This window comes from Anabrus simplex, chromosome 1 (genome assembly GCF_040414725.1).
Source record: "Anabrus simplex isolate iqAnaSimp1 chromosome 1, ASM4041472v1, whole genome shotgun sequence".
NCBI classification, from domain to species: domain Eukaryota; kingdom Metazoa; phylum Arthropoda; class Insecta; order Orthoptera; family Tettigoniidae; genus Anabrus; species Anabrus simplex.
In genome coordinates, this window is record NC_090265.1 from 137,670,009 (window position 1) to 137,697,745 (window position 27,737).

Sequence of the window (27,737 nt, forward strand, 5' to 3'; positions counted from 1 at the left end):
TAAGGAAATGTATGGAATCTGTTCCTGTTCCTGAAACCAATGAGTACAATGGATCTGGTGACGGAATCAATGGCACTAATTTCACTTTGCCATTTGCACAACACAATACAGCGGCTTCATTTTTGTATTTCAATGCCTTACAGTTTTGGGAAACTGAGTGCATAGATCCAGTAGCAACGCATTGGTAGGCACTGTAGTCAATTGAAACATCGTAACTGAAAGCAGCTCGATTCAAACTTGGAAGATAATTAGCTGAACGACACGCTGCACGGGTTTGTGATATTCGAATCCTTTCAGTTTCATTTCGCTCTTCACTTTGTTGTGCAGTCCGATTAGACTGATTTTTTTTTTTTTTTTTTTTTCTAGGGGCTTTATGTCGCACCGACACAGATAGGTCTTATGGTGACGATGGGATAGGCAAGGCCTGGGAGTTGGAAGGAAGCGGCCGTGGCCTTAATTAAGGTACAGCCCCAGCATTTGCCTGGTATGAAAATGGGAAACCACGGAAAACCATCTTCAGGGCTGCCGATAGTGGGATTCGAACCTACTATCTCCCGGATGCAAGCTCACAGCCGCGCGCCTCTACGCGCACGGCCAACTCGCCCGGTAGACTGAAAATTAGCTTGGCTTGTAGCATTTCAAGTTCTTCAACCGAAGTTGCTCTGCCCGCGTCTTATAGGCGGCATGAGTCTTGAAATGAGTATACTGTATATAGAAGCACACACAAAATAAACCAATCAACCAAAGAAATCGATGAACTTGTTTGTTGAGAAGTGAAGATTTAAAAATAATCAGGGTAGACAAAGGTCTCCAACTATAACAAAACACGACACTGCATGCGACTGTCTGGAGAGCGATGTTTGGGAGATCCGTACTGGCAGTCGAGGCAGCCAGACAGACAGCCAGCCCGTACGAAACCAAAACCCAAGGAGACATTCTTCCTGTCACAAACTGAGAACTAAGCAAGATAAGGACTTGAGGTTTGTTTTAAAAATAACTCCCATATCTGAAGACCATAAGCCTCGCTTTGACCCCCCATGCAAATTCAATAGCAAAGAAGTTACCCAGCGACTGACTTTTTTCATGCCTGCACATAAAAATTTCTGAACATGACTGAAAAGAAACACAAATAGTGCATGTTCTTATCATTTAAATTTAAAAACAAACTTATCTACGTCGAGCTGAAATGTTCCTTTACCAGCAGTGAAAAAATTATAAATATAGTGAATATAACATAGGAGTTATGACATGACATGACATGAAAGATTTTGTATTTGAGGTAACATTCCATTATATTAACATTTTCACACTCAATTATTTTGTAAACTTTTTTTTTTGTTTACGGTATCAAATGCGGCTTGAAATTTTGTACATAATCCGATATTCGCTCATTTTAACCGATAACATTGAGATTTACGGACATTTGGCAAACGCGCTGGATTAGAGGAGGACAGCGCTAAGCGCAGACGTGGGAGAAGGAAAGAGAGACGAACAGTTTGGATGGAAAAAGAGAAATGGGCTTTTACATTTTTCCAGGCATTTTTTCCAATTTTTCTCTTCGTAAAAACCTTCCTTGGACTTTGACAAATATTTGGAAAAAAAAAGAATTAGCCAAATTGGTCCAGCCGTTCCCGAGTTTTGCGCTTAGCAACGCGTTTAGCAATTCATTTTTATTTATATAGATAATAAAGTGCTAAAAAACAGGGCACTACTCTGATAAACTCAATATTATCAACTCATATGAAGTTTCTTCATCATAATACACAGACACTGCTTTATCCTCACCATTCTTCTGACAATCCCGACACACTTCTTCATAAAATGTTGTTGCTTCTTGTGAACACACATCAAAGTACTTCAAAAACTTCTTTATGTCAGTATTCTTGTTTTCACTAATGTGATTTATGAATGGAAGTTTCACAGCTGTATCAGTGGTCTTTGCACGACTTATTCTCGGCTTAAGAACTTCAACTCCAATACCGGACCCTGCGTATAATGTTTTCACGGACGTCAGTCATTTTGAATGGAAGCTGCTTCTTCAGAATTTCCTGAGATTAGATTTAAAATCAAATATTTGCCAGTCTCTACCGAGAATTAGGCCCTTCCCATGTTTTCCTAATATCACATGATATTCTGATGGTAAAGTGATTCTGTCTACTCTTCGATACTCTTTCTCAATATTTCCAAAAATGCGATCTGGGGGAAGGTAATTGTGGCCTCGGGTAGGGAGAAAAAATGGAGAATTATCTTGAAAACAGTAGAATTATGTACTATTTTCATGAGAATGGACAAAAAAGTAGAATTTTTGTGCTGTAAAGCACATGAATTCGGGAAAAGTCATAGGACAAGGTTCCTTTTGTTTTTCTTCTTCAAATTGCTTTCCAGTTCAGTTATATACTGGTTCAGTGCAAATACAATTTTGTTTTAAATATATAGATATCAAGTTTCAGTAAGTGCAGTGTAGATGTTCGCTTTTGTAAAAACTCGTTGCCAGTAGATGTTAAGTTTTGTAAAAACTCCGTAACTTCATCCACCTTTTCCGTCACCAGATGTTGTTGTTTGAGTCATCAGTCCATAGACTGGTTTGATGCAGCTCTCCATGCCACCCTATCCTGTGCTAACCTTTTCATTTCTACGTAGCTATTGCATCCTACATCTGCTCTAATCTGTTTGTCATATTCATACCTTGGTCTACCCCTACTGTTCTTGCCACCTACACTTCCTTCAAAAACCAACTGAACAAGTCCTGGGTGTCTTAAGATGTGTCCTATCATTCTGTCTCTTCTTCTCGTCAAATTTAGCCAATTCGATCTCCTCTCACCAATTCGATTCAGTATCTCTTCACTCGTGATTCGATCTATCCATCTCACCTTCAGCATTCTTCTGTAACACCACATTTCAAAAGCTTCTATTCTCTTTCTTTCTGAGCTAGTTATCGTCCATGTTTCACTTCCATACAATGCCATGCTCCACACAAAAGTCTTCAAAAACATCTTTCTAATTCCGATATCAATGTTTGAAGTGAGCAAATTTCTTTTCTTAAGAAAGCTCTTCCTTGCTTGTGCTAGTCTGCATTTTATGTTCTCCTTACTTCTGCCATCGTTGGTTATTTTACTACCCAAATAACAATATTCATCTACTTCCTTTAAGACTTCGTTTCCTAATCTAATATTCCCTACATCACCTGCCTTCGTTCGACTGCACTCCATTACTTTTGTTTTGGACTTATTTATTTTCATCTTGTACTCCTTACCCAAGACTTCAACAATACCATTCAGCAACTTCTCGAGATCTTCTGCAGTCTCAGATAAAATAACAATATCATCGGCAAGTCTCAAGGTTTTGATCTCCTCTCCTTGGACTGTGATTCCCTTTCCAAATTTCTCTTTGATTTCCTTTACTGCCTGTTCTATGTAAACATTGAAAAGGAGAGGGGACAAACTGCAGCCTTGCCTCACTCCTTTCTGGATTGCTGCTTCTTTTTCAAAGCCCTCGATTCTTATCACTGCAGACTGATTTTTATACAGGTTGTAGATAATTCTTCGTTCTCGGTATCTGATCCCTATCATCTTCAGAATCATAAATAGCCTGGTCCAATCAACATTATCGAATGCCTTTTCTAGATCTACAAATGCCATGTACGTGGGCTTGTCCTTCTTGATTCGATCCTCTAAGATCAGACGTAAAGTCAGGATTGCTTCACGTGTTCCTACATTTCTTCTGAAGCCAAATTGATCTTCCCCCAACTCAGCTTCAACTTGTTTTTCCATTCTTCTGTAAATAATACGTGTTAAAATTTTGCAGGCATGAGATACTAAACTAATAGTGCGGTAGTTTTCACACCTGTCAGCACCGGCTTTCTTGGGAATAGGTATAACAACATTCTGCTGAAAATCGGATGGGACTTCTCCTGTCTCATACATCTTGCACACTAAATGAAATAACCTTACCATGCTGGTTTCTCCTAAGGCAGCCAGTAATTCAGCGGGAATATCATCAATTCCAGGTGCCTTGTTCCTATTTAGGTCACTCACAGCTCTGTCAAACTCTGACCTCAAAATTGGGTCTCCCATTTCATCAGCATCAACAGCCTCTTCATGTTCCAAAACGAAATTATCTACATCGTTACCTTGATACAACTGTTGGATATGCTCCTGCCATCTTTCTGCTTTGTCTTCTTTCCCTAGAAGTGGCTTTCCATCTGAGCTCTTAATATTCATGCACCTAGATTTCCTTTCTCCAAAGGTTTCCTTGATTTTCCTGTATGCAGCATCTACCTTTCCCAGGACCATACAGCCTTCGACATCCTTGCACTTCTCCTTCAGCCATTCTTCCTTAGCTACCTTGCACTTTCTATCCACTTCATTCTTTAATCGCCTGTATTCTTTTCTGCCCTCTTCATTTCTAGCATTCTTGTATTTTCGTCGTTCATCAATCAGGTCTAGTATCTCCTGAGTTATCCGCTGATTCTTAGTTGATCTTTTCTTCCTTCCTAACATTTCTTCAGCAGCCCTACTGACTTCATTTTTCATGACTCTCCACACTTCCTCTACTGTGTTTCCTTCGGCCTTTTCATTTAGTCCTTGTGCAACATGTTCCTTGAAACAATCCATCACACTCTTTTCTTTCAACTTGTCTAGATCCCATCTTTTTGCATTCTTTCCTTTCTTCAATTTCTTCAATTTCAGATGGCATTTCATGACCAACAAGTTGTGGTCAGAGTCCACGTCTGCTCCTGGGAAAGTTTTGCAATCCAACACCTGGTTTCTGAATCTCTGCCTAATCATAATGAAGTCTATTTGATACCTTCCAGTGTCTCCAGGTCTCGTCCACGTATACAGCCGTCGTTTGTGGTGTTTGAACCAAGTATTGGCGAGGACTAAATTATGGTCAGTGCAGAATTCAACCAGCCGACTTCCTCTTTCGTTCCTTTGTCCCAATCCAAATTCTCCTACTGTGCTACCTTCTCTTCCTTGGCCTACCACTGCGTTCCAGTCTCCCATCACAATTAGATTCTCGTCACCTTTGACATATTGTATTAAATCTTCTATCTCCTCATATATTCTTTCAATTTCATCATCCGCTGAACTAGTAGGCATATAGACCTGCACTATTGTGGTGGGCATTGGTTTGGTGTCTATCTTGGCGACAATAATTCTTTCACTATGCTGGTCATAGTAGCTTATCCGCTGCCCTATTTTCTTATTCATTATTAAACCAACTCCTGCATTACCCCTGTTTGATTTCGTGTTGATAATTCGGTAGTCGCCTGACCAAAAATCCTGTTCTTCCTGCCAACGTACTTCACTTATACCAACTACATCTAACTTTAGCCTATCCATCTCCCTTTTCAGATTCTCTAACCTACCACAACGATTCAAACTTCTAACATTCCACGCTCCGACTCGCAGAATGTCAGTATCCATCTTCCTGATGATCGCCCCCTCTCGTGTAGTCCCCACCCGGAGATCCGAATGGGGGACTAGTTTACCTCCGGAATATTTTACCCGGGAGGAAGCCATCATCAGTACATCATTCATACAGAGAGAGCTGCATGTCCTCGGGAGGTGGTTACGGCTGTAGTTTCCCGTTGCTTTCAGCCGTGTAGCAGTATCAACACAGCTAAGCCATGTTGAGTATTATTACAAGGCCGTATCAGTCAATCATCTAGACTGCCACCCTTGCAACTATCGAAAGGCTGCTACCCCCCTTTCGATGAACCATTCGTTAGTCTGGTCTCTCAACAGATACCCATCCGATATGGTTGCACCTGCGGCTCGGCTATCTGCATCATTGGGACACGCAAGCCTCCCCACCTCGGCAAGGTCACATGGTTCGCAGAAGAGGCACCAGATGTTAGGTTTAGCTAAATTTTGTCTATGCCAATGAATTTTGCTGGTGCTAAAACATAAGGATAGATAGATGTTAAGTTTTGTGAAACCTCCCCTCAGTTAATGAGATAAAATGAATGATGTGGTAGAAGGGAGAGGGTGAAACCCGGTGCCAGCACAATGCCTACTCCTGTCGAATAGCATCAAGGGGTCTGCTCAAGGCTTAACGCCCCATCCGACTGAAGAATTACCATCAACAGCATCATATGCCCACACTCCATATGAACACTGTGGAGAGGTTTGAAATTGAATCCAGGCTTTTGACATGCAATCTAGTGATCAGAAATTGTATACCACCACCTGTCCTGTACTGCCAGCCAACATTCTGATGGTAAAATTTTTTTCGACCAGGATTTAACCAGGCTATGCCACTGTATACGAATCAGTCATATAAAGTATAACCTAAAGCACTCTCTGGATATCCTTGAACTTAAGTACAGAGTTTCAAGAAATTCTCTAAAGCCATTTTCCCGTGATATGGAGACGGACCGACGGACGGACACGAATTTAACTGAACCTATTTTCAAATTTTGTATACCTAATCAGAGATAAATATGAAGTATGGGGCCAAAATTATAATTTTAATAATATAGATTATTGGAATGGGCTCTTTCCTTCATGAAATAAAAAGTTTGGAAACATGAAAACACTGCTTAGTTGCTCGCTCTCTCTCTCTTCCTCCCCCCCCCCCCCCCCCTTTTTTTTTGTGTGCTACTAGTCTACATTTCTGTGTAAAGATTTTCAAACATCACTGGTATAAACTTTCCTCTCTTTGTTGTACTACGTAAAGCAAAAAACAAAATGTTTTCTTGCTGTGAATACAGTAATTTGTAGTTAATCTTCTCTTCTGGTTGGAGTATGCAGTTTGTAGGCTGTTGGGTAGATGACTTCAGGTGCTCTGAGAATAGTAGAAATATTGGCTTTGGCTGCTTTAGGTAGCTGTAGGTTGGTCATCTGTTCATCTAACCATGATGTTACCACCTCCTTGTGTACTTTCTCTAATTAATGAAAGTGACCTGATAAAAGGAGAATATTTACGATAATGTAAAATGTGAATGGAGGACAGCATTTTACCATTTATATGCAAATTATTCCCGCACCCTCATTTTAGAAAGGAAATTTTCTTTTTTTCTTGTATTTGTACGGTATAGCTTTATTAAATATTGCCACTTGTCGTGTTGTGATCTTCATTAGTAAGACTTTAGTCCAGCAGCATTACAAAATATACTTGTCTGGTCTGCATTACCAATTTGCGATGGTGAATACTGGTATGAATTTCACTGGCATAAACCAATAACAAATTTAAGGAAATTTACAAGCTTTTCTTCATAATTGGCTGGGGGACATTGCACAATGCTAGTTTTCCAACTGAAGTTATTTTGTTAAAAAACACACAAGTCATCCACGGCTAGCCTTACAGCCTGTTATTTTAAAACTTTCTTGCTTTCAGCCTCCAAATTTCAATTGTGGACCGTACATGCAAACTGTCTGTTACCAGTCACAGTTTTGCATATTCTGTTTTCGATTTGTGGAAACTTTGCTTTCTTCCACAAAATGCCAAGCAGTCACTGTTTGTCTGTTCAAGATTCGTCCAATCACACATGGAACTCTCGTCCACACCGTACTTTCTTCCCACATGGCAATTACCAATTTGCTCTGCCCCATCATTAATATGGATCTTTTCTTTCATTGTGAGCAAGCTATGATAAACCCAAGAGCCATCCTAAACATTTGCTACTGCTTAAAATGACACCACCGAACAAATTGGCCGTGCGGTTAGGACCGCACAGCTGTGAGCTTGTATTCAGGAGATAGTGGGTTTGAACCTCACTGTCTGCAGCTCTGAAGATGTTTTTCTGTGGTTTCCCATTTTCACACCAGGCAAATGCTGGGGCTGTACCTTAATTAAGGCCACGGCCACTTCCTTCCCACCCCTAGCCCTTTGCTATCCCATCGTAGCCATAAGACGATTTGTGTCGGCGTGGCGTAAAACAAATTGTTTAAAAAAAGTACACTATGCAAATTACATTACGTACGATTTGCAAGCGACATGCTCCTCGCTTGTGGCAGGAAAATGCAAGCTTCCACATTTCTTTATGTCAAGAGCACTGTGTCGACCTTGATACTAATAATACCTACACCCCAATTGTTCATCGCCAAAATTTCAAAAATATGTGCGGAGATTATTTGCATACATACGTTATTGTGTGATGTGTACTTGATACTGTACATCTTATCAACAGTGTTTGCTCAGGATTTAATTTCATTATAACCTTGGCTTAGTTTTGGTTTGGCCAATGCCTGAGTGATAAAATATAAAACTACTTGGTTGGGTTTAGTATAATTAACCATTTAGATGCACTGAAATAAAATGTTGTAGAATGGATTAGCTTTTTACTTTCAAGTAATTGGAAGAATCTCTCTCTCTCTCTCTCTCTCTCTCTCTCTCAAAAAAAATAAATATTTTTCTCACTATACCAATAATTGTCAGTTTGGAAAGAGATTGCATGTGAGACAATCGATTATTGTGATATTGTGGGTTAGACAGTGGACAGATTGTCAGTTGCTTTATAGGTAGGTAAGGGTTACTCTGCCCGAAGGCAGGTCCGAACCTCCACAGAGGTGTTCCTGAGCCGGAGTTTACGTGCGGTAGGGTGGCCAGTTCCTTTCCGCTCCTCCATTCCCTTACCTCCCACCAACAGCGCGTGGCAACCCATCCAACTCCTGGCCACGCCCAATGTTGCTTAACTTCGGAGATCTCACGCGATCCGGTGTTTCAACACGGCTATGGCCGTTGGCAGTTGCTTTATGAAGTGCTCTAATCAAGATGATTCAATTATATTTCTTTCCCATGGTATGAAATAGAAGTATTGGTAAATTTGTTCTCCATGTCACATAACATAAAACTGGGCGAGTTGTCTGCATGGTTTAGGTTGCATAGCTGTGAGCTTGCCTTAAGGAGATGGTGACTTCAAATCCCACCCTCAGCAGCCCTAAAGATGTTTTTTGTGGTTTGCCATTTTCACACTAAACAATGCCAGGTCTGTACCTAAATTAAGGCCACGGTTGGTACCTTTTCAGCATTGTCAAAAACCTTTGATATGTAAGTGTGACATTAAAACTGTAGCAAAAAAAAAAAAAAAAGAGAGAGAAAAGTAACGTAATTAATTTTTATTGTGTTCTTTGATGGCTCTCTGGACAGATTCATGAGAAAGACATATTTTCTATAGAATACGAGTAACTTCCTGTTTGTGTATTCTGCCAGTACACTCATGAACTAATATCAGAATTAGTAAATACAATACTCTCTGTGTCCTGCACTAACTCAACTCTCAGTCCATAATCAAAATGGTTCTGGTCAGTGGTAATTAAGGTATAAGTCAGTGTTGAGTCTTTACATGTAAAAGTAAAAACTTGCAAGGCACAAATACAGATTTTTGATGCTATTGCGTGTCTGAAAACTGTATACAGTTATTGGAATAGCCCCCTTGTCATTTTTAAATTATATATATAATATCGCTCCTCCAGACACTTTACGTACCATGTGCAGACAATTCTGGCTTGTAGGTGATGTACATTTTTCTTACAATATGACCTCATAGTTCCTACCATATTAGCAGTGCTTACATATATACACCTTTATATCTTGATATTTGTACCCATTGACTTCTTTCTTACTTCTCGCCTTGTTTGTCGCCAAATTAAAAAAGACTTACTGGAGTATTTTTTATTGGAAAATTGGTAGTGTACTGGGAAATTTTAATTAATTTTCACTGTTGGAATTGTGCAGGTATAGGGAATCTTCATGGTTTTCCATGTATTGTTCAGTATAAATTAATACATATTATCTTGCATTAACCATATAATTAGTTTCAGGGCCCTATAATTGAAAATATCTTTCATATGAATAATTGTTTCAGATTATTGAGATGTTCAGTAAACTCCAGCACTGGGATTGTGTTCTAAAATTAGCACAGTCTGCTTTAGTGCATGCCATGAACAGTTCAGAGCTTGTGAAGCTACACATGATTGCTTTTGACATACATTTAAAACAAGGAAACCATGCTGAAGCATTCAATTCTCTAACAGCCATAGAGGATAAGGAGAGCAGTAGACTGTGTCTACACCAATTGGTAATTACCATGTTTGATCGTCGACTGCTTGAGCCTCTCATGGAATTCCCCCAGCAGGTGAGTTAACACACTGATAAAGGAATGCTATAATTGAGTGAGCAAATGTCCTGCAGTGTTCTATTTTATCATCATCATCATCAGCTGTACATATTTAAAATTCATAGTCTCTGTATATGTAATTTATGAATGTATTGGTGATCAGTTATAACTTGAAAAATACTATTTAATTTATTTTCCGGGTTGAACCGTGTTGTACTTGTACGCATATCACGTACAGTTTGCCGACGTTTCGAATACATTGCAGTATTCATTGTCAAGGCGACTGAAATACCCCTACTCGATCCGAGGTAATCAGTCTCCCAGGCAGAGTTACACTACTAGAGTGGCCTTGATCTTGGCCTTTTATATCCTAGCCTATCTGGCTGGCGTAAGCCCTGGCTGTCTCGCGAGGCTTCTGGAAAGTTTATGTCACAGCCAGGTAGTGGGGGCTTGCCCGCGCTGTTATGTAATGGGGTTGCGGCCCGTGTGTTTATGTTGTGGTCTGTATGCCTTAAACTATGAATGATGGGCATCCAAGAATTACTGATTTTGTATCCTTCTTCCAAGTAATTCTTGGATGCCCATCATTCATAGTTTAAGGCATACAGACCACAACATAAACACACGGGCCGCAACCCCATTACATAACAGCGCGGGCAAGCCCCCACTACCTGGCTGTGACATAAACTTTCCAGAAGCCTCGCGAGACAGCCAGGGCTTACGCCAGCCAGATAGGCTAGGATATAAAAGGCCAAGATCAAGGCCACTCTAGTAGTGTAACTCTGCCTGGGAGACTGATTACCTCGGATCGAGTAGGGGTATTTCAGTCGCCTTGACAATGAATACTGCAATGTATTCGAAACGTCGGCAAACTGTACGTGATATGCGTACAAGTACAACACGGTTCAACCCGGAAAATAAATTAAATAATTCTTCACACCGTGGAAGCTTCACTTCTAAGATTTGAAAAATACTGTTTTTACTTTGGCCCAGAGGATCTCCCAAGGAAGGTTTCCATTTAGTAAATATAGAGCTGTGACAATAGGAAACCTAGCAGTGACAGTTTCTGTGAGACAACTTGAAGAAAGTGACACTGCTCATACACTATCTCGGTTTATGCTGTCTAAACCAGTCAAGATATAGACAAACTATGTGGCTAAGAATTGTAGAAAATTTTAAAAAATTACAGTTAGGTCAACAGGACCCCATACCTATCTTTAGAAGGCCGCCCACACTCAGTTTTTATATTTGTTATACCTTGTGTTCTGTATGAGAAAGCATTCCTGGGGCTTGGCTTAACTCTGCCTAAACTGTTTAAGATATCCTCTAACTTGTGTGTAAAACTTATTGAGTGTAAAAAGGTCTATGATAAAGTTTGTGAGACCATGTGTATAAAGAAGCCTTCAATTAAGTACCTACGTTTTTCCATGTCCTCACCTATGTTGGTGGTGGTGGTGGTGATTATTGTTATAAGAGGAAGTACAACTGGGCAACAATCCTCTATGCACACATGTGAACCAAATTAGTTTGCAAATATCTGCCTTAAAATAATGATAGAAGCACAATCATTATTTCTAGGCATGTGGAGATGAGGACAAAAATGAATTGTAATAATCTCCAAATAATACAATTCTAACCTGTATATATTTGCATAATAATAATAATAATAATAATAATAATAATAATAATAATAATACAGGTAGCAGGTAGGGACCCTCTTCGGAGGCAGCACTACCCAGGGAGTGGCGCCCCTGCCTATGCGAGTCCCAGAGCACACTGACCCGGTGTGTATCATCTGGTAAGGGTCCCAGCTCAGGGTTGCGAGTGAAGACCTCAACGGAATCTCTGAGAAAGTTGAACTTCAGAACGGTGGAGATTGCGGAAGAGGCAGCCCAGTACTCAGGGAATTGTATGAGTACACTATTTATCAGCAGCATTTGTCTCCCACGTTAGGGGAGGCTGCAAGGTGCTCGGTCAACGGTCTCAAAGGCAGAAGAGGAATCTTAATTCCCAACGGCAATGAGAGTGGAAGAACCTAGTGGAGTAACAACGAAAAAAAATAATCATTTCGGACTAACAATCCGATCTTACTTTGGAAGCTAATTCCTTCCTTCACAAATCACAACTTCATTCGCAACATGGAAATGTCGCTGAAAGAAAGCACTACCCCAGGAGGCAGCTCGGCAGAGAAATCCACCATTGCACTATGCAATGCAACGGGACCTAGGATTCTGGGGAGTCCCAACATCTGCGAGAAAGACGAGTCGGAGCATCTTAAATCACCTTCCAAACTCAAATTCAAGAAGAACTATTTCATTGGAATAATTAACGTCAACTCACTTACCAGAGACAGAAAACAAAAAGAACTAGAAAAGCTTTTGGGAAAAAATCAAATCCAGATCCTAGCTGTACAAGAGACAAGATTCCTGGAAGAAAACATCATAGACATCAACCAATACAGAATATTCAAATGAAAGCCGGCGATTAGAACAACCACCAACATGCCTCTGCTCGGAACCTGCTTCTACGTAAACAGGAAGGTAGTAAACAATGTCACAGACTTCACATCAAAATCTGAAAGATTGTCTCTACTAACTATTAAATGCAAGACAAAGAGGTACACTCTCATCATCTGTCATGCCCCGATCAACGAAGACAACAAGAAGAACCCACAGAAAGTTGATGACTTCTGGCATCTTCTGGAAACTAAAATCACCCGGATACCCAAGAGCAACGTAAAAATCCTGCTGGGAGACTTCAACGGACAGATTGGGAAGGAACGAAAGTACAGAGACATCGTAGGGGAATATCCAGCACATAAGAGGACAAACAAGAATGGGGAAAGGCTCATTGGACTCTGCAAAGCTTTTCAGTTGAAACTTATGTCAACACACTTCAAGAAACTCCCAAGAAAATCAAAGACATGGGTATCTCCGAATCCCGAACTAGGGGAATTCCAATTGGATCACGTAGCGATAACAAGGAAAAACTCAAAGGAGGTGATGAACGTCAAAGTGATTAGGAACGGTGAATTTGATTCAGACCACTATCTCTCCAAAGTTAAAATCCGTTTTCTCCCAATAGGACAAAAGAGAGACCCACCTAAAATAATGAAATACAACACAAACAAAATGAACATCACTGAAGACATCATTAGAAACTTCAGGGACGAAATCCGGACCAGCAGAAAGGGTAACTGGCAAGAACTATGCACAGGAATCAATGAAGCCGCAAAGACAACACTCATACAGGCTAGGAGGAAAAGAGAAATATGGTGGAATGAAGAGTGCGAGGAAGCTCTCAGGGAGAGGTCCGAGAAATGGAGAAAATGGAAATGCTCCAGAGGAAAGGAACAAATGGAACAATTCAGGCAACAGAGGAAAGAAACATCCAGGACATTTCGAAGGACTAAGCGATCATTTGAAAGAGCTCAACTGGAAGAGATCCAGACTGACTTTGTCAAGAACAATTCCAGAGACTTTTATCAGACATTCAAGAGAAAACTCAAAGGATACCAAGCGCCAAGTTTGAGCTTCAGAAACGAACAGGGTAAAATCGGACTGAACAACCAAGAAAACTGTGAGATATTAGCCAGATACTTCCACACTCTCTTGAATTGTCCTTCCCCAACCTCTAAACTAGAATTTCCAGACATACCAGAGAACTCAGAAGATGACGAACCACCAACAAAGGAAGAAGTCAAGGAAGCTCTTGAAAACCTCAAAAACAACAGTGCAAGTGGAGAGAATAACGGCAGAAATGTTGAAATGGGCAGAACCGGAAATCTTAGATGATCTTCACCAAATCTATAAGGAAATCTGGGAGAAGGAGACAATCCCAGAAGAATGGAAAACAGCACTTATCCATCCGCTGCATAAGAAAGGGGACAAGCAGGATGTCAACAACTATAGGGGCGTGTCCCTCCTCCCGATCGCCTATAAAATTCTCTCAAAACTGCTTCTTGATAGAATAGAAGCGAATCTGGACCAACAACTAGGGGAATACCAAGCAGGGTTTAGGAAAGGCCGCTCCTGTATCGAACAAATATTCAACCTGAAGTCAGTACTCCGCCACAGAATGTTGAGTGGTAAGAAAATTGTGGTGTCGTTTATAGACTTCAAAAAAGCCTTTGATTTGGTTGACAGAGACTTTGGATAAGATCATTAGGGAATTTGGAGTCAAAACTAAACTGGCAAATATAATCAAAGAGACCCTAACAGGCACAACCTCCAAGGTAAAATTCTTCGGGCATCTCTCACAATCATTTGAAATCAAGACAGGTATAAGGCAAGGGGATGGACTATCCCCACTCCTATTCAACTGTGTCCTAGAAAAGATAGTGAGAATATGGAACTCAGAACTTGAACATCAAGGGATAATCCTGATCTGTCTGGGGAGAAAATCAGGTGGGATTAAAGTCAACTGCTTGGCTTTTGCTGACAACTTTGCTATACTATCAGAAAGTCCAGAGGTCGCAACCATCCAGATTAACCTCTTGGAAAGAATCGCCAGCCAAACAGGACTGAGGATCTTGGCAGAAAAGACCAAATTCCTGACGAACATCAAAGATGGACCAAAATTCCTAGAAACAGAGATAGGACGGATAGAAAGGGTCAAGAAGTACCTTGGTGAGACGATACAGGAGAATGGACTAGAAAAAGCTGCAGTGGAAGACCGGATCTCAAAAATGGAGAGAGCATATGGCTTGACAAAAAACATCTACAATAAGAAGTGCTTATCTTGGAATTCCAAATTAAAACATTACAACACCGTGGTCAAAACAGAATGCCTGTATGCCAGTGAATGCCTGTCCATGAATTACAAGCTGGAGAAGCTAGAGGTCCTGGAAAGAAGAATCCTCAGAAAAATTATGGGAGCTGTCCAAACTGAAAGCGGATGGAAACTTCGGAGTAACAAAGTAGTTTACCAGAAGGTGGAAAGAATCTCAGAGACCATGAAGAAAAGGAGGCTGGCATTTCTTGGACATCTATACAGAATGAACGCAAACAGACTTACCAAACAGATATTTTACTTCTGGAGAAAAAAGACCACTACAGCATGGATTAAGGAAACGAAGAAGGATATGGAAAGGTTAAGCATCTTGGAAGACCAGCTGTTAGAAAGGAATAGGTTTAGGAACACACTGAAGAATTTGGAAGGTGTTCAAGCCGCAAGAAGAGCTAGGAAGACCGGAAGAGCCTGGACAGATGAACAACGGAAGCAGGCCAGCGAACGCATGAAGGAGTATTGGACACAGAGAAAACTCCGCTCGAAGAGAAAGAAATGAAGTTGTAGCGTGATCCTTAGTGGTCCATTCGCTTGTAAAAATAATAATAATAATAATAATAATAATAATAATTTCTTTGGCTGTGATTGGAACCATTTGCACCGACCCTTCAATGGCTTTTTCAATGAACCAAAGACGTAGACTGTAACTTTAAAGCTTGTATTATTTTTTAAAAAAATTACAATTACTATGATTTATTGGAGCAATTGCACATGAGGGTGAAAAGAATATCGACTAACTAGCAAAGTCACGGACAAAGGCAGTTCAGGATACCGAACACTGCATATATGCAAAAGACTAGATTGGGCAGTGCCTGCATGATAAAAGGGCAATTCTGAAATGCTAGCTATAGTACTTAAGTGAGATCCATACCCACCAGTTTATGATGTTCCAACAAGTGCTAGTCTAGTAAACTGCATTACAGCTACTGAAGAGAAGAAAACAGTTAATAGTATGAAGAATTCAGAAGTGCCTGATCCTGATGACGTGCAAGCATATCTGCGAAGCTCGGTGATCTTCAAGACCTGCAGTCGCCTTCTGTTTGGACTTCTTTAATGCCGTTGCTTACACACTTCAAGCATCTTGAAATCTATTTTTTAAAACATGGATTGACCTGACACTAATTTCTAACTACCATCCAATATATATCTTTCGTCACATCATAAAGATCATTGGAATAATTTTTGTCCCGCGCCTGTACAGCAGCAGCATCGTCAGTCGTAAGATCTACCAGTGTGTTTTTGTCTTCCAACAATTAAGGTGCAATATTTTACTGCTTTCATCTTGCATCAGCAGAGGTACCATGTATTATTATTTGTCTGTAAATATTACGGATTTCACCTCATGATTACGTTATTACAGTTAAAGGGGAAATTCTTATGGAAAAGCGACATCATGGGGAAAAAAAGGGAAGAAGGAAAAATGTAATCCTTTCGAGCATTACTGCTCAACCTTCCTAGTTTCAATGCTTGTCAGTTGGCAAATGAAGTTATTCATCAGCGGAGGAGCCAAGTATTATGGATTGTACATAATTATTACGGATTTCATCTCACGATTACGGTATTACAGTTAAAGGGGAAATTATTATGGAAAAGTGACATTATCATGGAAAAAAGAAAAGAAGGAAAAATGTAATCCTTTTGAGCATTGAACCCTTGTTTCAGTTCTTGTGAGCTGGCAAATGAACTTATTCAATCGTTCCTTCCTTTTGCTACCCGTGAGCGTTGTGAAATTGTGAATGAAGGATTTCTACTCTGCCCTCCTCCACTATAAAACCTTGAGTAATGTTGTATTTGCAGTCTTAAGTGGACCTGACAGTAACTCTCCCACTGAAAAAGTATTCAGTGTTGAAAAGAAAAATAAGACAGAATTCTGGCACATCTACACTGGAATCTCTTATGGTTCAGAAAACAAAAATGTTATCATAGAGGGGAAGGGTGCTTCTAGAAAACTACCCTGAAACGTAGTTGGTGGATGCCAAACAAACTACAAAGGATGTAGGTAATGTGCAAATTTTATTATGTAATGTGATATACTTTAGAATAGATTGCTCTCAGGATGGGCAAATGGAGTGTTATTAAGGAAGGAGCATGGTTTGGATTTGACTAGAAAATTTTCTGAGGTGGGTCAGAGATTACTGTCAACTCACTTCAAAGGTTGGCACCTCAGCTTGGGAGACATGTAGAGAGGAGAGAGCCATTAAATTAGCTTTCTTCTGTATGAAGGAAGCCTTTGGTCATGCTCCATGCCAGTTTATTTGGTATGTGCTGCATGAATATTTAGTTGTGGAGTTCCTCAACTTGGCTCCGTGTACCGTACTTGAATACCACCAACCGTGTAAGATGTGTAGTTAGGGTTCTCTAATGACTCTATTCAAGGTTAACATCCACTAGGACTCTACTGACCACAATCCTCTTTATCCTTGTGATGATTACTGTCATATACAATCTGCAGCATTACATCTCACGGACCTTACTTTTTGGCAGTGATGGCATGCTTGCAACTACAACCATGGAAGAGATCCAGCAAAAGGTTTAAGCTTGGAGCAGTTGACTTTGCCTGTTTGATCTTCTACTAGATTGTATGGAAATCATCATCATCATCATCATCTTCTTCTTCTTCTTCGTCTTCTTCTTCTTCTTCTTCTTCTTCTTCTTCTTCTTCTTCCTTCCAAGTATTGGGCCAAGTATCCCGTTATGGTCTTGCATTTTCCCTCCATCTCTTCATTGGACATCCTACAGTTTTTTCCTCTGGGTTTGTTTCGAAGAATCTCTTTTGGCAATCTACCAGGTTCCATCCTTTGTATATGACGTTTCCAGCTTTCCTGATAGCTGTAGATGTAGTCAGTTATCGGTTGTACTTTCAGTTCTTTTAGCACCTTTTCATTCCTTTTATGGTCCGATTTTGTATATCCTGCTGTATGACGCATAAATGTAATTTCTCGTGCTGTAATTTGAGACAAGTCTTCAGATCTTAACGTCCATGCCTCACATCCATAGCAAAGTGTTGGTTTAGCTAGGGTATTATAAAGGCACAATAAGTATATTTCTGATCAAGTGATGGTTTCATGATGTTGTTGATTATTCCTGTTTGTATGGAAATGAACTCCGCTATTGGTTCTAATAGTTTCAATAACAAAGACTTGTCAAAGACCAACCAGTGTTATTATCCGGGATCGTACCTCATGAATAATGGTACGATCAATGGTTATGTTTGTGCTCAAATAAACACAATCTGAATGAAGTGGAGAGAAGTGAAAGGAACAATCTGAAAGCTAAGATCCACTGCTCCATTGTCCATCCTGTAGTGATATGTACAGGTCCTTCCTACATGCTGCATGTTGGTAAACGAGAGCACAGTTACCATCACACTATTCCCATACACCTGTAGAAAATCTATCAACTTCAGTGAATGGATAATCAGATTTAAAATCAATAAAACTTAACCTGTCACATTAAAAGTTGAAAATGTGCTCTCTCAGCCTGTAGACAAGCATTGTAGTGTGTGATGATATTCCGGTTTACTCTGCAATTCAGCCTCATGAATCTTAAACATTTTGGTGTGGCTTGCAAATTTCAGTTCTTCTGTGGTGCAGTGGTTGCTTCTGTGCACTATCCTTCAAACTACCCCACAAATAGAAGTCACAAGGCATTAAATTGGGAGTGTGAACTGCCCATAAACTTGCAAAATTATTCTGTTCCTGAAAACATTACGCTCTGCATTCATCGAGTTATGGGTGGTATGTATTATACGAGAACCTTTTCTTGAGCCCGATTTTTACGGGGTGAGGAGTAAGGAGGGAGCGCTGCCGGTTCCGGTTATACTGCCAACTGGATGGAAATGAAATCTGAATTGAATAGATAATGTGATCGATCGATATGAATTCTCCGAACATTTATTATCTTACGTCAACAACTGTGTCACACATACATTATTTAACATTATATAACATTTCTCGATACGAATCTTATTACTAGCATGAATTATATAGTTTGGCTTTGCTGTGTAAACAATAACAGTACTAGTTCGTAAAGTGTACGCCAGATATCGCACAGCGATGAATAAGCGATTCATAGTTTGTGTTTCAAAGATTTCCAGTATGCATGTTGAAGATAACCGAGGTCTACCGATTCAGCACTAGGGAGCTCAGGGCTCAAGAAAAGGTTCGCGTATAATACTGTAGCTCCGTCTTGCTTCAAATATCCAAGTGACGTTTCCTGTTTAGTCAGTTGAGAAACTTTTTCAGTATTAATTCTATGTATCGGTCAGAAGTAATCGTGTTGTTAAGAAGAAATTGGCATTAATAGCACACCAAACTCTTATTTGAAGGTCACAAACTAGAGTTTCAATAATTATTCTAGATTCTCACATGATCAGTACTAGTTATTTTGCTAATTTACACGTCTTTACATATAAAACCATGCCTTCTCAGAAAAGAGCACTAATTCAGGATTTAATTCACCACTGTTGACAGACTGAAGAAACTGACTGCAATAATGTTTTCTTGCAGCTGGATCTCTTGAGTTTAAACTTTTCACTTCTGTGACTTAGTAAGGCTTAAATTTGTTTTCTTGCCATCCACCATGCAGAAGAATAAGAAACCTCACTTTGTTGAGCCAGTTTTCTTAAAGGTTTTGGGGGGATCACTAAAGTCTTTCTGAAACATTCTGGATTTTTTGTCGTTTAAGACAGACTGTTGTTTAACTTTTTGTTGTTGTTGTTGTTGTTGTTGTTGTTGTTGTTGTTGTTGTTGTTGTTGTTAAGCACTGAACTCACAGGCTTGAATTTATTCACAATTTTCTCAATTCCATAAGGCATTGGCACTCAGGCTCCAGGAAATTGTTTGCAGAATTCTCTTCTCATTCTCCCAGCAGGAAGATGAACACTTAAAATTCTGAACGGTAAATTCTAGGTTTGAAATTTAACATGTCCATCAGTTTTATTGTTACAAGAAGCAAAACAACCAATCAAACAGCAAACCTGAAAACTCTTTATATTTTAAATATTACACTTCATATTTATAATAAACTGAAGATTTTGCCAGAATAATTATGTTCAGCATACAAATTTTATTTATGTAAGTAAACACTGAATTCAGCTTACAGTTTTAGGGGACTAAATAGTCATGAAGCATCTTGGTTGGCTATTTTCATGTATGTTGTCTTTATAATTCACAAAATTTCTTCTAAAATCTTACCTGCTTTCATTTATCCTTATTCCTTAGTGCAATGGAACGAAAACAAAATTGAAGATTAGAAAACTATTTTATGAAACATGCTATGTGCTTTATATCATTTTCATCAGTTCAGAATGATCAGCTTTAAAATTTCCCAGTGAAAATCTTTGAAGATGTTCCAGGCTATTTGACTTAGTTTGTGCTTGTTCAATGCAGTTTTGTGCTAGAAAACTATTCAATAAGGATCTATAAAATACCACCTTTTCTGTATCAAATATACTTTCTTCAAACAAAGTTTTCACCCAACTGCAAGCTTTTGAACTAATGAAATGGTTATTGAAGAAGGGGACTAAGTTGTCAGTTCTCTTGGAACAATTGTGGTTATAGAGTCCTCCAGTTTGTAGATACAATAACTGTATGTTTTGTAATCAAATAATTACTTATTAACTTTATTGGCCACATTGTTCCACTTGAGTCCTTCCACATTCACTTACTCTTTGAAGGTTGCCAGGCTGAGTGGCTCAGGCGGTTAAGGCACTGTCCTTCTGACCCCAACTTGACAGGTTCGATCCTGGCTCAGTCTGGTGGTATTTGAAGGTGCTCAGATACATCAGCCTCGTGTTGGTAGATTTACTGGCACATTAAAGAACTACTGTGGGACAAAATTCCAGTACCTCTGCATCTCCAAATGCACTAAAAGTAGATAGCCAGTAACATTATCTTTGAAGTTTGTACTGTGTGGTTCTTGTGATCTGCCCAGTACTTTTTCATTTGTTCCGATCGTAATTTTCTCACTTCGTCTAAAATTGCTGTAGCCCTTCTGTATGCCATTTCTGCTGAAAATTTGTGAGTCCTAAGAAGGGTGTTAATTTTAATTCTGTTCTCTGCATCTGCCATCTCGAGTCCAACTGCTTTCAGATCTTGCTGAATTTCATGGATCCATTGTCCTGTCTTCTTTCCAAGACTAGTTGTAAAATCCGGTTTCTTGGCAGTCACAATATGTGAAAGAAATACAAGATTCTCTTCATCTTTTTTTTTTTCGCTATTTGCTTTGTGTCGCACCGACACAGATAGGTCTTATGGCGACGATGGGATAGGAAAGGCCTAGGAATTGGAAAGAAGCGGCCCTGGCCTTAATTAAGGTACAGCCCCGACATTTGCCTGGTGTGAAAATGGGAAACCATGGTAAACCATCTTCAGGGCTGCCGACAGTGGGGCTCGAACCCACTATCTCCCGATTACAGGATACTGGCCGCACTTAAGCAACTCCAGCTCTTCATCTTTATTGTGCTGGTGATTGGGTCAATCTCTCGATAGACAGTTTCATTAGGAAGGAGAAATAATTGATACTGTTACCGGTCACAAATTCTTTTTTTTATTAAGTTGTATTCCACAATGTGTTTCAGAGCTTATACTCTATCATCAGGTGGTGAAGTGATGACATGCAAATATTGCTCTATTTGATACACAATTGTTTGTAAAGAATTTTATTAAATTGGAGAGTAGGGCCTGTATGCATTATGAATTTATTACATCTATGTTGGGTCAACTATACTTGTGTGTAATCTCAAAAATAAAGAGTTGTTGTTAAAGCTATATATTGTTTTTAAATATTAATTTTCAATGTTGTCATTGAGTATGTATTGAGGCTCTATTAATCGATGTTATGAATTTGTAGAGTTTCTAAAATGTTCAGTTTTATCTCTTTTGGATGTGTGTGTAAAACAGTGAGAGAATGAAGTATATTTTATACTTCATGGCCTGTCTCATGTGGATGTGCAGCAACTGATGATTTTTTATGCTTAGGTAGCGTAAGTGCCACCAGGTGTTCTTGAAATCTGATGTCAAATCCTTTTCCAGTTTGTCAAATGTAAAAACATTCACAGTTTTCACAGGTGATTTTTATATACTCCACTCTCTTTGAATTTATCTGGGTCAGATTCTACCACACTCAGTCAATACACCAATCATGGTGCAGAGTGTCTTCCAACTCATAAATACAATAACTGTATGTTTCGTAATGAAATAAGTAACACTGTCACCAGTCACAATCTTTTTAGTTAGGTTGTATTCCACAGCACATTTCAGAGCTTATATTCTATGGTCAGGTGGTAAAATGGTGACATTCAATTGTTGCTCTATTTGATATACATTTATTTTTGAAAACTATTTAATTGAAGAATAGGTGCTATGTGCATTATGAATTTGTTATATGTGTTGGGTCAGTTGTAGGTATGAGTGTAATTTTGGTTGGTAACAGTTTTCATTATTTCATTGCGAATTAATTTTCAATCGAGGACAAGGCCATACATTAAAACATGGTTACATTTAAGAGTATGTAAGTAAGTTTGTTTGTTTGTTTGTTTATTTAGTCCTAAGTCTGAAGGCTGGTTGATCCCCAACAGCTCCACCATCAGCTGTCATCACCAATGTGACATGCAAGGAAAATGAGGAGTGAGGTTATTTCCGCGTTGCTTTCCTCATTGAGCCAGAAAATGCTGTTACAAATAAGTCACAGAAATGTACACACCAACTAACCCTGTGAGTGACACTTTTATATCCTCCATAACAGGGGCTGCATGATGTTTGATTCCTGTGCTGCTGATCTTCAACAGTCTTGCTATTATTTCCTTTATGCTTTTCACATGAGACAAGGAGATGTTCTCAAAGCAACTGTCCTTATCTTCCCAACACTGTCTTATTACTGTTAAAGTGAATTAATGTATGTTCTGTTTGTTGTATTGATATTGGGTATGTGAATGAAATGGTTGTTTTTGTGTTACAGTCTATGCTTGAGGACCTTCAAGAAGTAGTGCTAAGTCGGGCTCGTGCTGCTGATCTTCAACAGTCTTATTATGATTTCCTTTATGCTTTCCACATGAGACAAGGAAATGTTCGCAAAGCAGCTGATGCTATGGTGGAGCAAGGTTTACGTCTGGGACAAGATTCCAATCCAACAATATACACAATAAAACACCAGGCAGACTGCTACCTTGCTGGAATGAATTCATTGCGTCTGGCTGCTCCTAATTATGCTTGGATTGTGAAACCTAAAGTGATATCCAAGCTTGGTGGTAGCGAGGTACAGTTCAACAGAAGATAATTTAATAAATTTAAGACTAAGTACATGATGGAAGGTTAAGGTCTACTTACATGAGATACTTATTTGTTGAAACTGGACTGTACTACTATATTGCAGTAATTTGCCTGAGTAGGAAGAATGCAGTTGTCGTGGTTAATATGTATTAAAATCATCACATTGTTATGTAAATACAAAGCAAAGCTGAAGGCCCTTCGAGTGGTAGAAGGTAAAGGCTTCCACTATTCGTAACCTCGGCACTTGATGGGTTAGAGTGGTTAGCTCTACGCCCGGCCGCCTTTGCCCCCAGGAATTAACCTGGTACTCATTTTTGGTGTAGGCTGAGTGAACCTCAGGACCATAAGCACCTCCAGAAGTGGAAATCTCGTTTCTTAAATTTTATGACTTCCTGACGGGGATTCGAACCCACGTCCTTTTGGGTGAACCGAGCGTGCCTTTACCGCCTCAGCTGGAGGAGTGATCAGTGGTCACTCAGAGACATATTATATAGTAAAATTTTATTGCAACGAACGCCAGTTTAACAAAATGTTCAGAAGAGCAAAATTATTTTCAGACCCCTTCCCCTTTCCCTATTTAGTGTGTGTTAAAATATTTCATTGTAACGAATTTCGAACTTTCAGTGTAGCGAATTAAAATGTAGCCTTTTTGCTTATATTCAACAAATCAGGCAAAAGTAAGCAAAAACGTCACAATTCTGACGAGCGGGTTGCCTACCCAACAGTAAGTAAAGATACCGTACCTTATTCAGTTTTGCTGTACCAGTACTGAACGTCATTATATAGGATTAATTTCTTATACATAAAAAGCAAATTAAAGCCAATTTTGTATTAAAATATCTTCAATTATTGGGGTGCGCAGATTGTATTACAGGATACGGTTCAGGTAGCCATTTTCCATACATGTACACGATTGGTCAAGCTGGATATCGATTTCAAAGTAACCGATATGTGAGAAATACGGCTATTGGCTGGGTAGGAACACCACATTTACAATCAACGAATGAACGTTACAGTTTTTCATCTCTACACTCAGTACTGCACCGATATTTCACATTGCGCTACGTTGGGCGACCAAATAAATGCACCGGTTGCTTGTCTCCTCAAACTGCCGCACGAATAGGAGCCCAATAAATGTAACTAATGCTTTGCCCCGCGGCATCTTCCTCTTTCGTTACTCCACAGTCAACAGCCATTTAAATATGCCATCATTAACTATCATGCAACCACGCAATTATATTATATGATATATATATCTGTAGTTTTACCTCTCTTCTTTGACCCGACAGAATAAACCTTCTTCCGCCAACATATATTTTGGTTAGGACGAATATTCTCCTTCCCACATTTCACTATTAGTGTCAAATAAGTTTCTGATTCGCTGCACATCTTTCAGGGATAAATATTATGTTCAGAAAAACAATTTTTTTTTTTTAAACGTGTGATCGACTGAGGAACTGCATCTCCTCTTTTCTAGTTTACCAGCATATCCATTTCTTCTTAAATGTAATTAAGTTTTTTTTTTTTTATAATCAACTCTCAAGTTCATCCAATCACAATCTTGCAATAATTCGACTTAAACTATTCTTCTATAACAATGAAATAAAATAGCAATAATAATTATTTAAATCCTTAACTTCTAGTTTTTTTTCATGATCATAATGTATCTTAGGATGAATTATTAAATTATTAAAATGTTCAATTACAAACGTTTCATTCTCAAAAAAAAAAAAATATATATATATATAAATCTATATATATAAAGTAGCTTGTCCTGACTGACTGACTGACTGACTGACTGATTCATCATCGCCGAGCCAAAACTACTGGACATAAAGAAATGAAATTTTGGGGATATATTCATATTAAGATGTAGGTGCTCGCTAAGAGAGGATTTTTGGATATTCCGTCGCTAAGGGGGTGAAAAGGGGGGTGAAATTTTAAAATGAGTTGCTCTATATCTCAAAACTTTAAAAGTTTACAGATGTGAAAATTGGTATTTAGAATCTTCTTTAAAAATAAGGAAACACGTATTTCTTTGTTTTCAGACAATCCCAATAGGAGGGGTGAAAAAGGGTGAAAAAGGGGTTGAATGCCTTTAATCCGGATACGCTACTTATATCTCAGAAACTGAAGATATTACAGACCTCAAAATTGGTACTTTTGATCGCTGTGAAAAATAAAGAAACACATATTTTTTTTTTTGGAAAATCCAATTAATGCGAGGGTGAAAAGGGGGTGAATTTTTAAAATGAGTGCATCTATATCTCAAAAGTTTTAAAGTTTAGAGATGTAAAAATTAGTATTTAGAATCTTCATTAAAAATAAAGGAACACGTATTTTTTTGTTTTCGGAAAATCCCAATAGGAGGGGTGAAAAGGGGTGAAAATGTGTTGAATGCCTTTAAAGAGAATACATATATCTCAGAAACTGAAGATATTACAGACCTCAAAATTGGTACTTTTGATCGCTTTCAAAAATAAAGAAACACATATTTTTTGTTTTTGGAAAATCCAATTAATGCGAGGGTGAAAATGGGGGTGAATTTTTAAAATGAGTGCATCTATATCTCAAAAGTTTTAAAGTTTAGAGATGTAAAAATTGGTATTTAGAATCTTCATTAAAAATAAAGGAACACGTATTTTTTTGTTTTCGGAAAATCCCTATAGGAGGGGTGAAAAGGGGTGAAAAATCGGTTGAATGCCTTTAAAGAGAATACTTATATCTTAGAAACTGAATATATTACAGACCTGAAAATTGGTATTTGGGATCTACTTTAAAAATAAAGAAACATGTATTTTTTCGTTTTGGGAAAATCCAAATAATGGGGGGTGAAAAGGGGGATGGAATTTTTAAAATGAGTGTATCTGTATCTCAAAACTTTTAAAGTTTATAGATGTAAAATTTTATATTTAGAAATCTCCTTTAAAAATAAAGAAACACGTACTTTTTTGTTTTCGGAAAATCCTAATAGGAAGGGTGAAAAAGGGTGAAAAATAGGTTGAATGCCTTTAATGAGGCTACTTATATTTCAGAACCTGAAGATATTACAGACCTGAAAATTGGTATTTGGGATCTACTTTAAAAATAAAGAAACAGGTATTTTTTCGTTTTTGGAAAATCCAAATAATGGGGGGGGTGAAAAGGGGGGGTGAATTTTTAAAATGAGTGTGTCTACATCTTAAAACTTTAAACGTTTACAGATGTAAAAATTGGTGTTTAGAATCTCCCTTAAAAATAAAGGAACACGTATTTCTTTGTTTTCTCTAAATCCCAATAGGAGGGGTGTAAAAGGGTGAATAATGGGTTGAATGCCTTTAATGAGGATACATATATCCCAGAAACTGAAGATATTACAGAACTGAAAATTTGTAAATGGGATCTCCTTTAAAAATATAGAAACACGTATATTTTTGCTTTTGGAAAATTCAATTAATGGCGGTTAAACAGGAGTGGCAAATTGGGGTGAATTTTTTGAAAGACTATAATTTTAAAATGAAAATTTCTACAGTTTATCTCATAAAACTTAACATGTACAGAAGTGTAAAATGGTCATTTTTTTATCCTATTAAAAATAAAGAAAAGTGTATTTTTAGTTTTCGGAAATACAACTTGGGTAATGGGGGGTGGGGGGTAAAAGTGACTGAAAATGGTGTTGAATTCTTTTAATTAGGCTACTGATATCTCAAAAATGAAGATGTTACACACGTGAAATTTTATTTTTGGAATCTGCTTTAAAAGTAAACAAACACGTATTCTCGGAAAATCCAATGAAGGGGATTTGGAGTGTTAAAGGATAGAAAAAATTAATTCACTTAATTGTATGAGAATACATACATCCAATAAAAACTAAAGTTGTTACAGACGTGAAAATTGGTATTTTGATCTCCTTTAAAAACAAAGAAAAGCGCGTTTTGGGAGGGGAAACAATTTTGGGGGCGGGGGGCGGGAGTGAAAAGGAGTTGAATTGGGAACATGCATCATTTTCAAAAATATTTTTTTTGAAAAGTACACCAATGAAATAGTACGTAAACGTATTACATTGTGGTATGTTGCCTTATTTTCTACCATTAAAAAAATATTTAATAGTGCCTTTCCGCAAGGCGAGTGAAACGGCCTCTGACGTAAGCGGCGCGCTGTGACGTCACGATCCAGTACCGCATGGAGCTCTACCAGCCGTTGTGCATCAGCCGTTGCTAAAAGCCGATTGTTTATTATTCACGATTGCGAATAACTTCGAAATGACAGAAGAAAGGTTCGAAACAGCACAGTCAGACAATCTACCATGTGTAGATGTCATCATTCTTGAAAAATGTGACTTTTGTGGCCGCAGAAATTCGCGGATAACAAGCAAGTTTGTAAGTGGCGTCTTTTATATACGTGCAATGTACTGTAATCCATAGTATTAGGATAACAACGAACCTGGATAGATATCACATCACTTTCAACATTTCCTTCTAGACTGATTCCCCTATTAAAGAATAACATTACATTTTCGGGCTTTCAGCATTAGTAAAGTAAGAAATCGGATTTCAGCACTAACATAAACATATAGGTAGCATTATAGTACTAGTCCGCTTCTGTGATGTAGTGGTTAATGTGTGCCACTCCCGGAG

The 27,737-nt window shown here is 38.6% G+C and overlaps 1 protein-coding gene across 1 annotated transcript in view; it reads left to right on the forward strand.

Moving 5' to 3' along the window:
- The window catches only part of Nup160 (nuclear pore complex protein Nup160), a 358,544-nt gene that overhangs the window by 263,205 nt on the left and 67,602 nt on the right, over nt 1-27,737 (forward strand). Inside the window, exons 15-16 of the mRNA XM_068225252.1 lie at nt 9,812-10,081; nt 22,811-23,107. Of these exons, the coding sequence (XP_068081353.1) occupies nt 9,812-10,081; nt 22,811-23,107 (567 nt within the window). The remainder of the gene's footprint in view (nt 1-9,811; nt 10,082-22,810; nt 23,108-27,737) is intronic.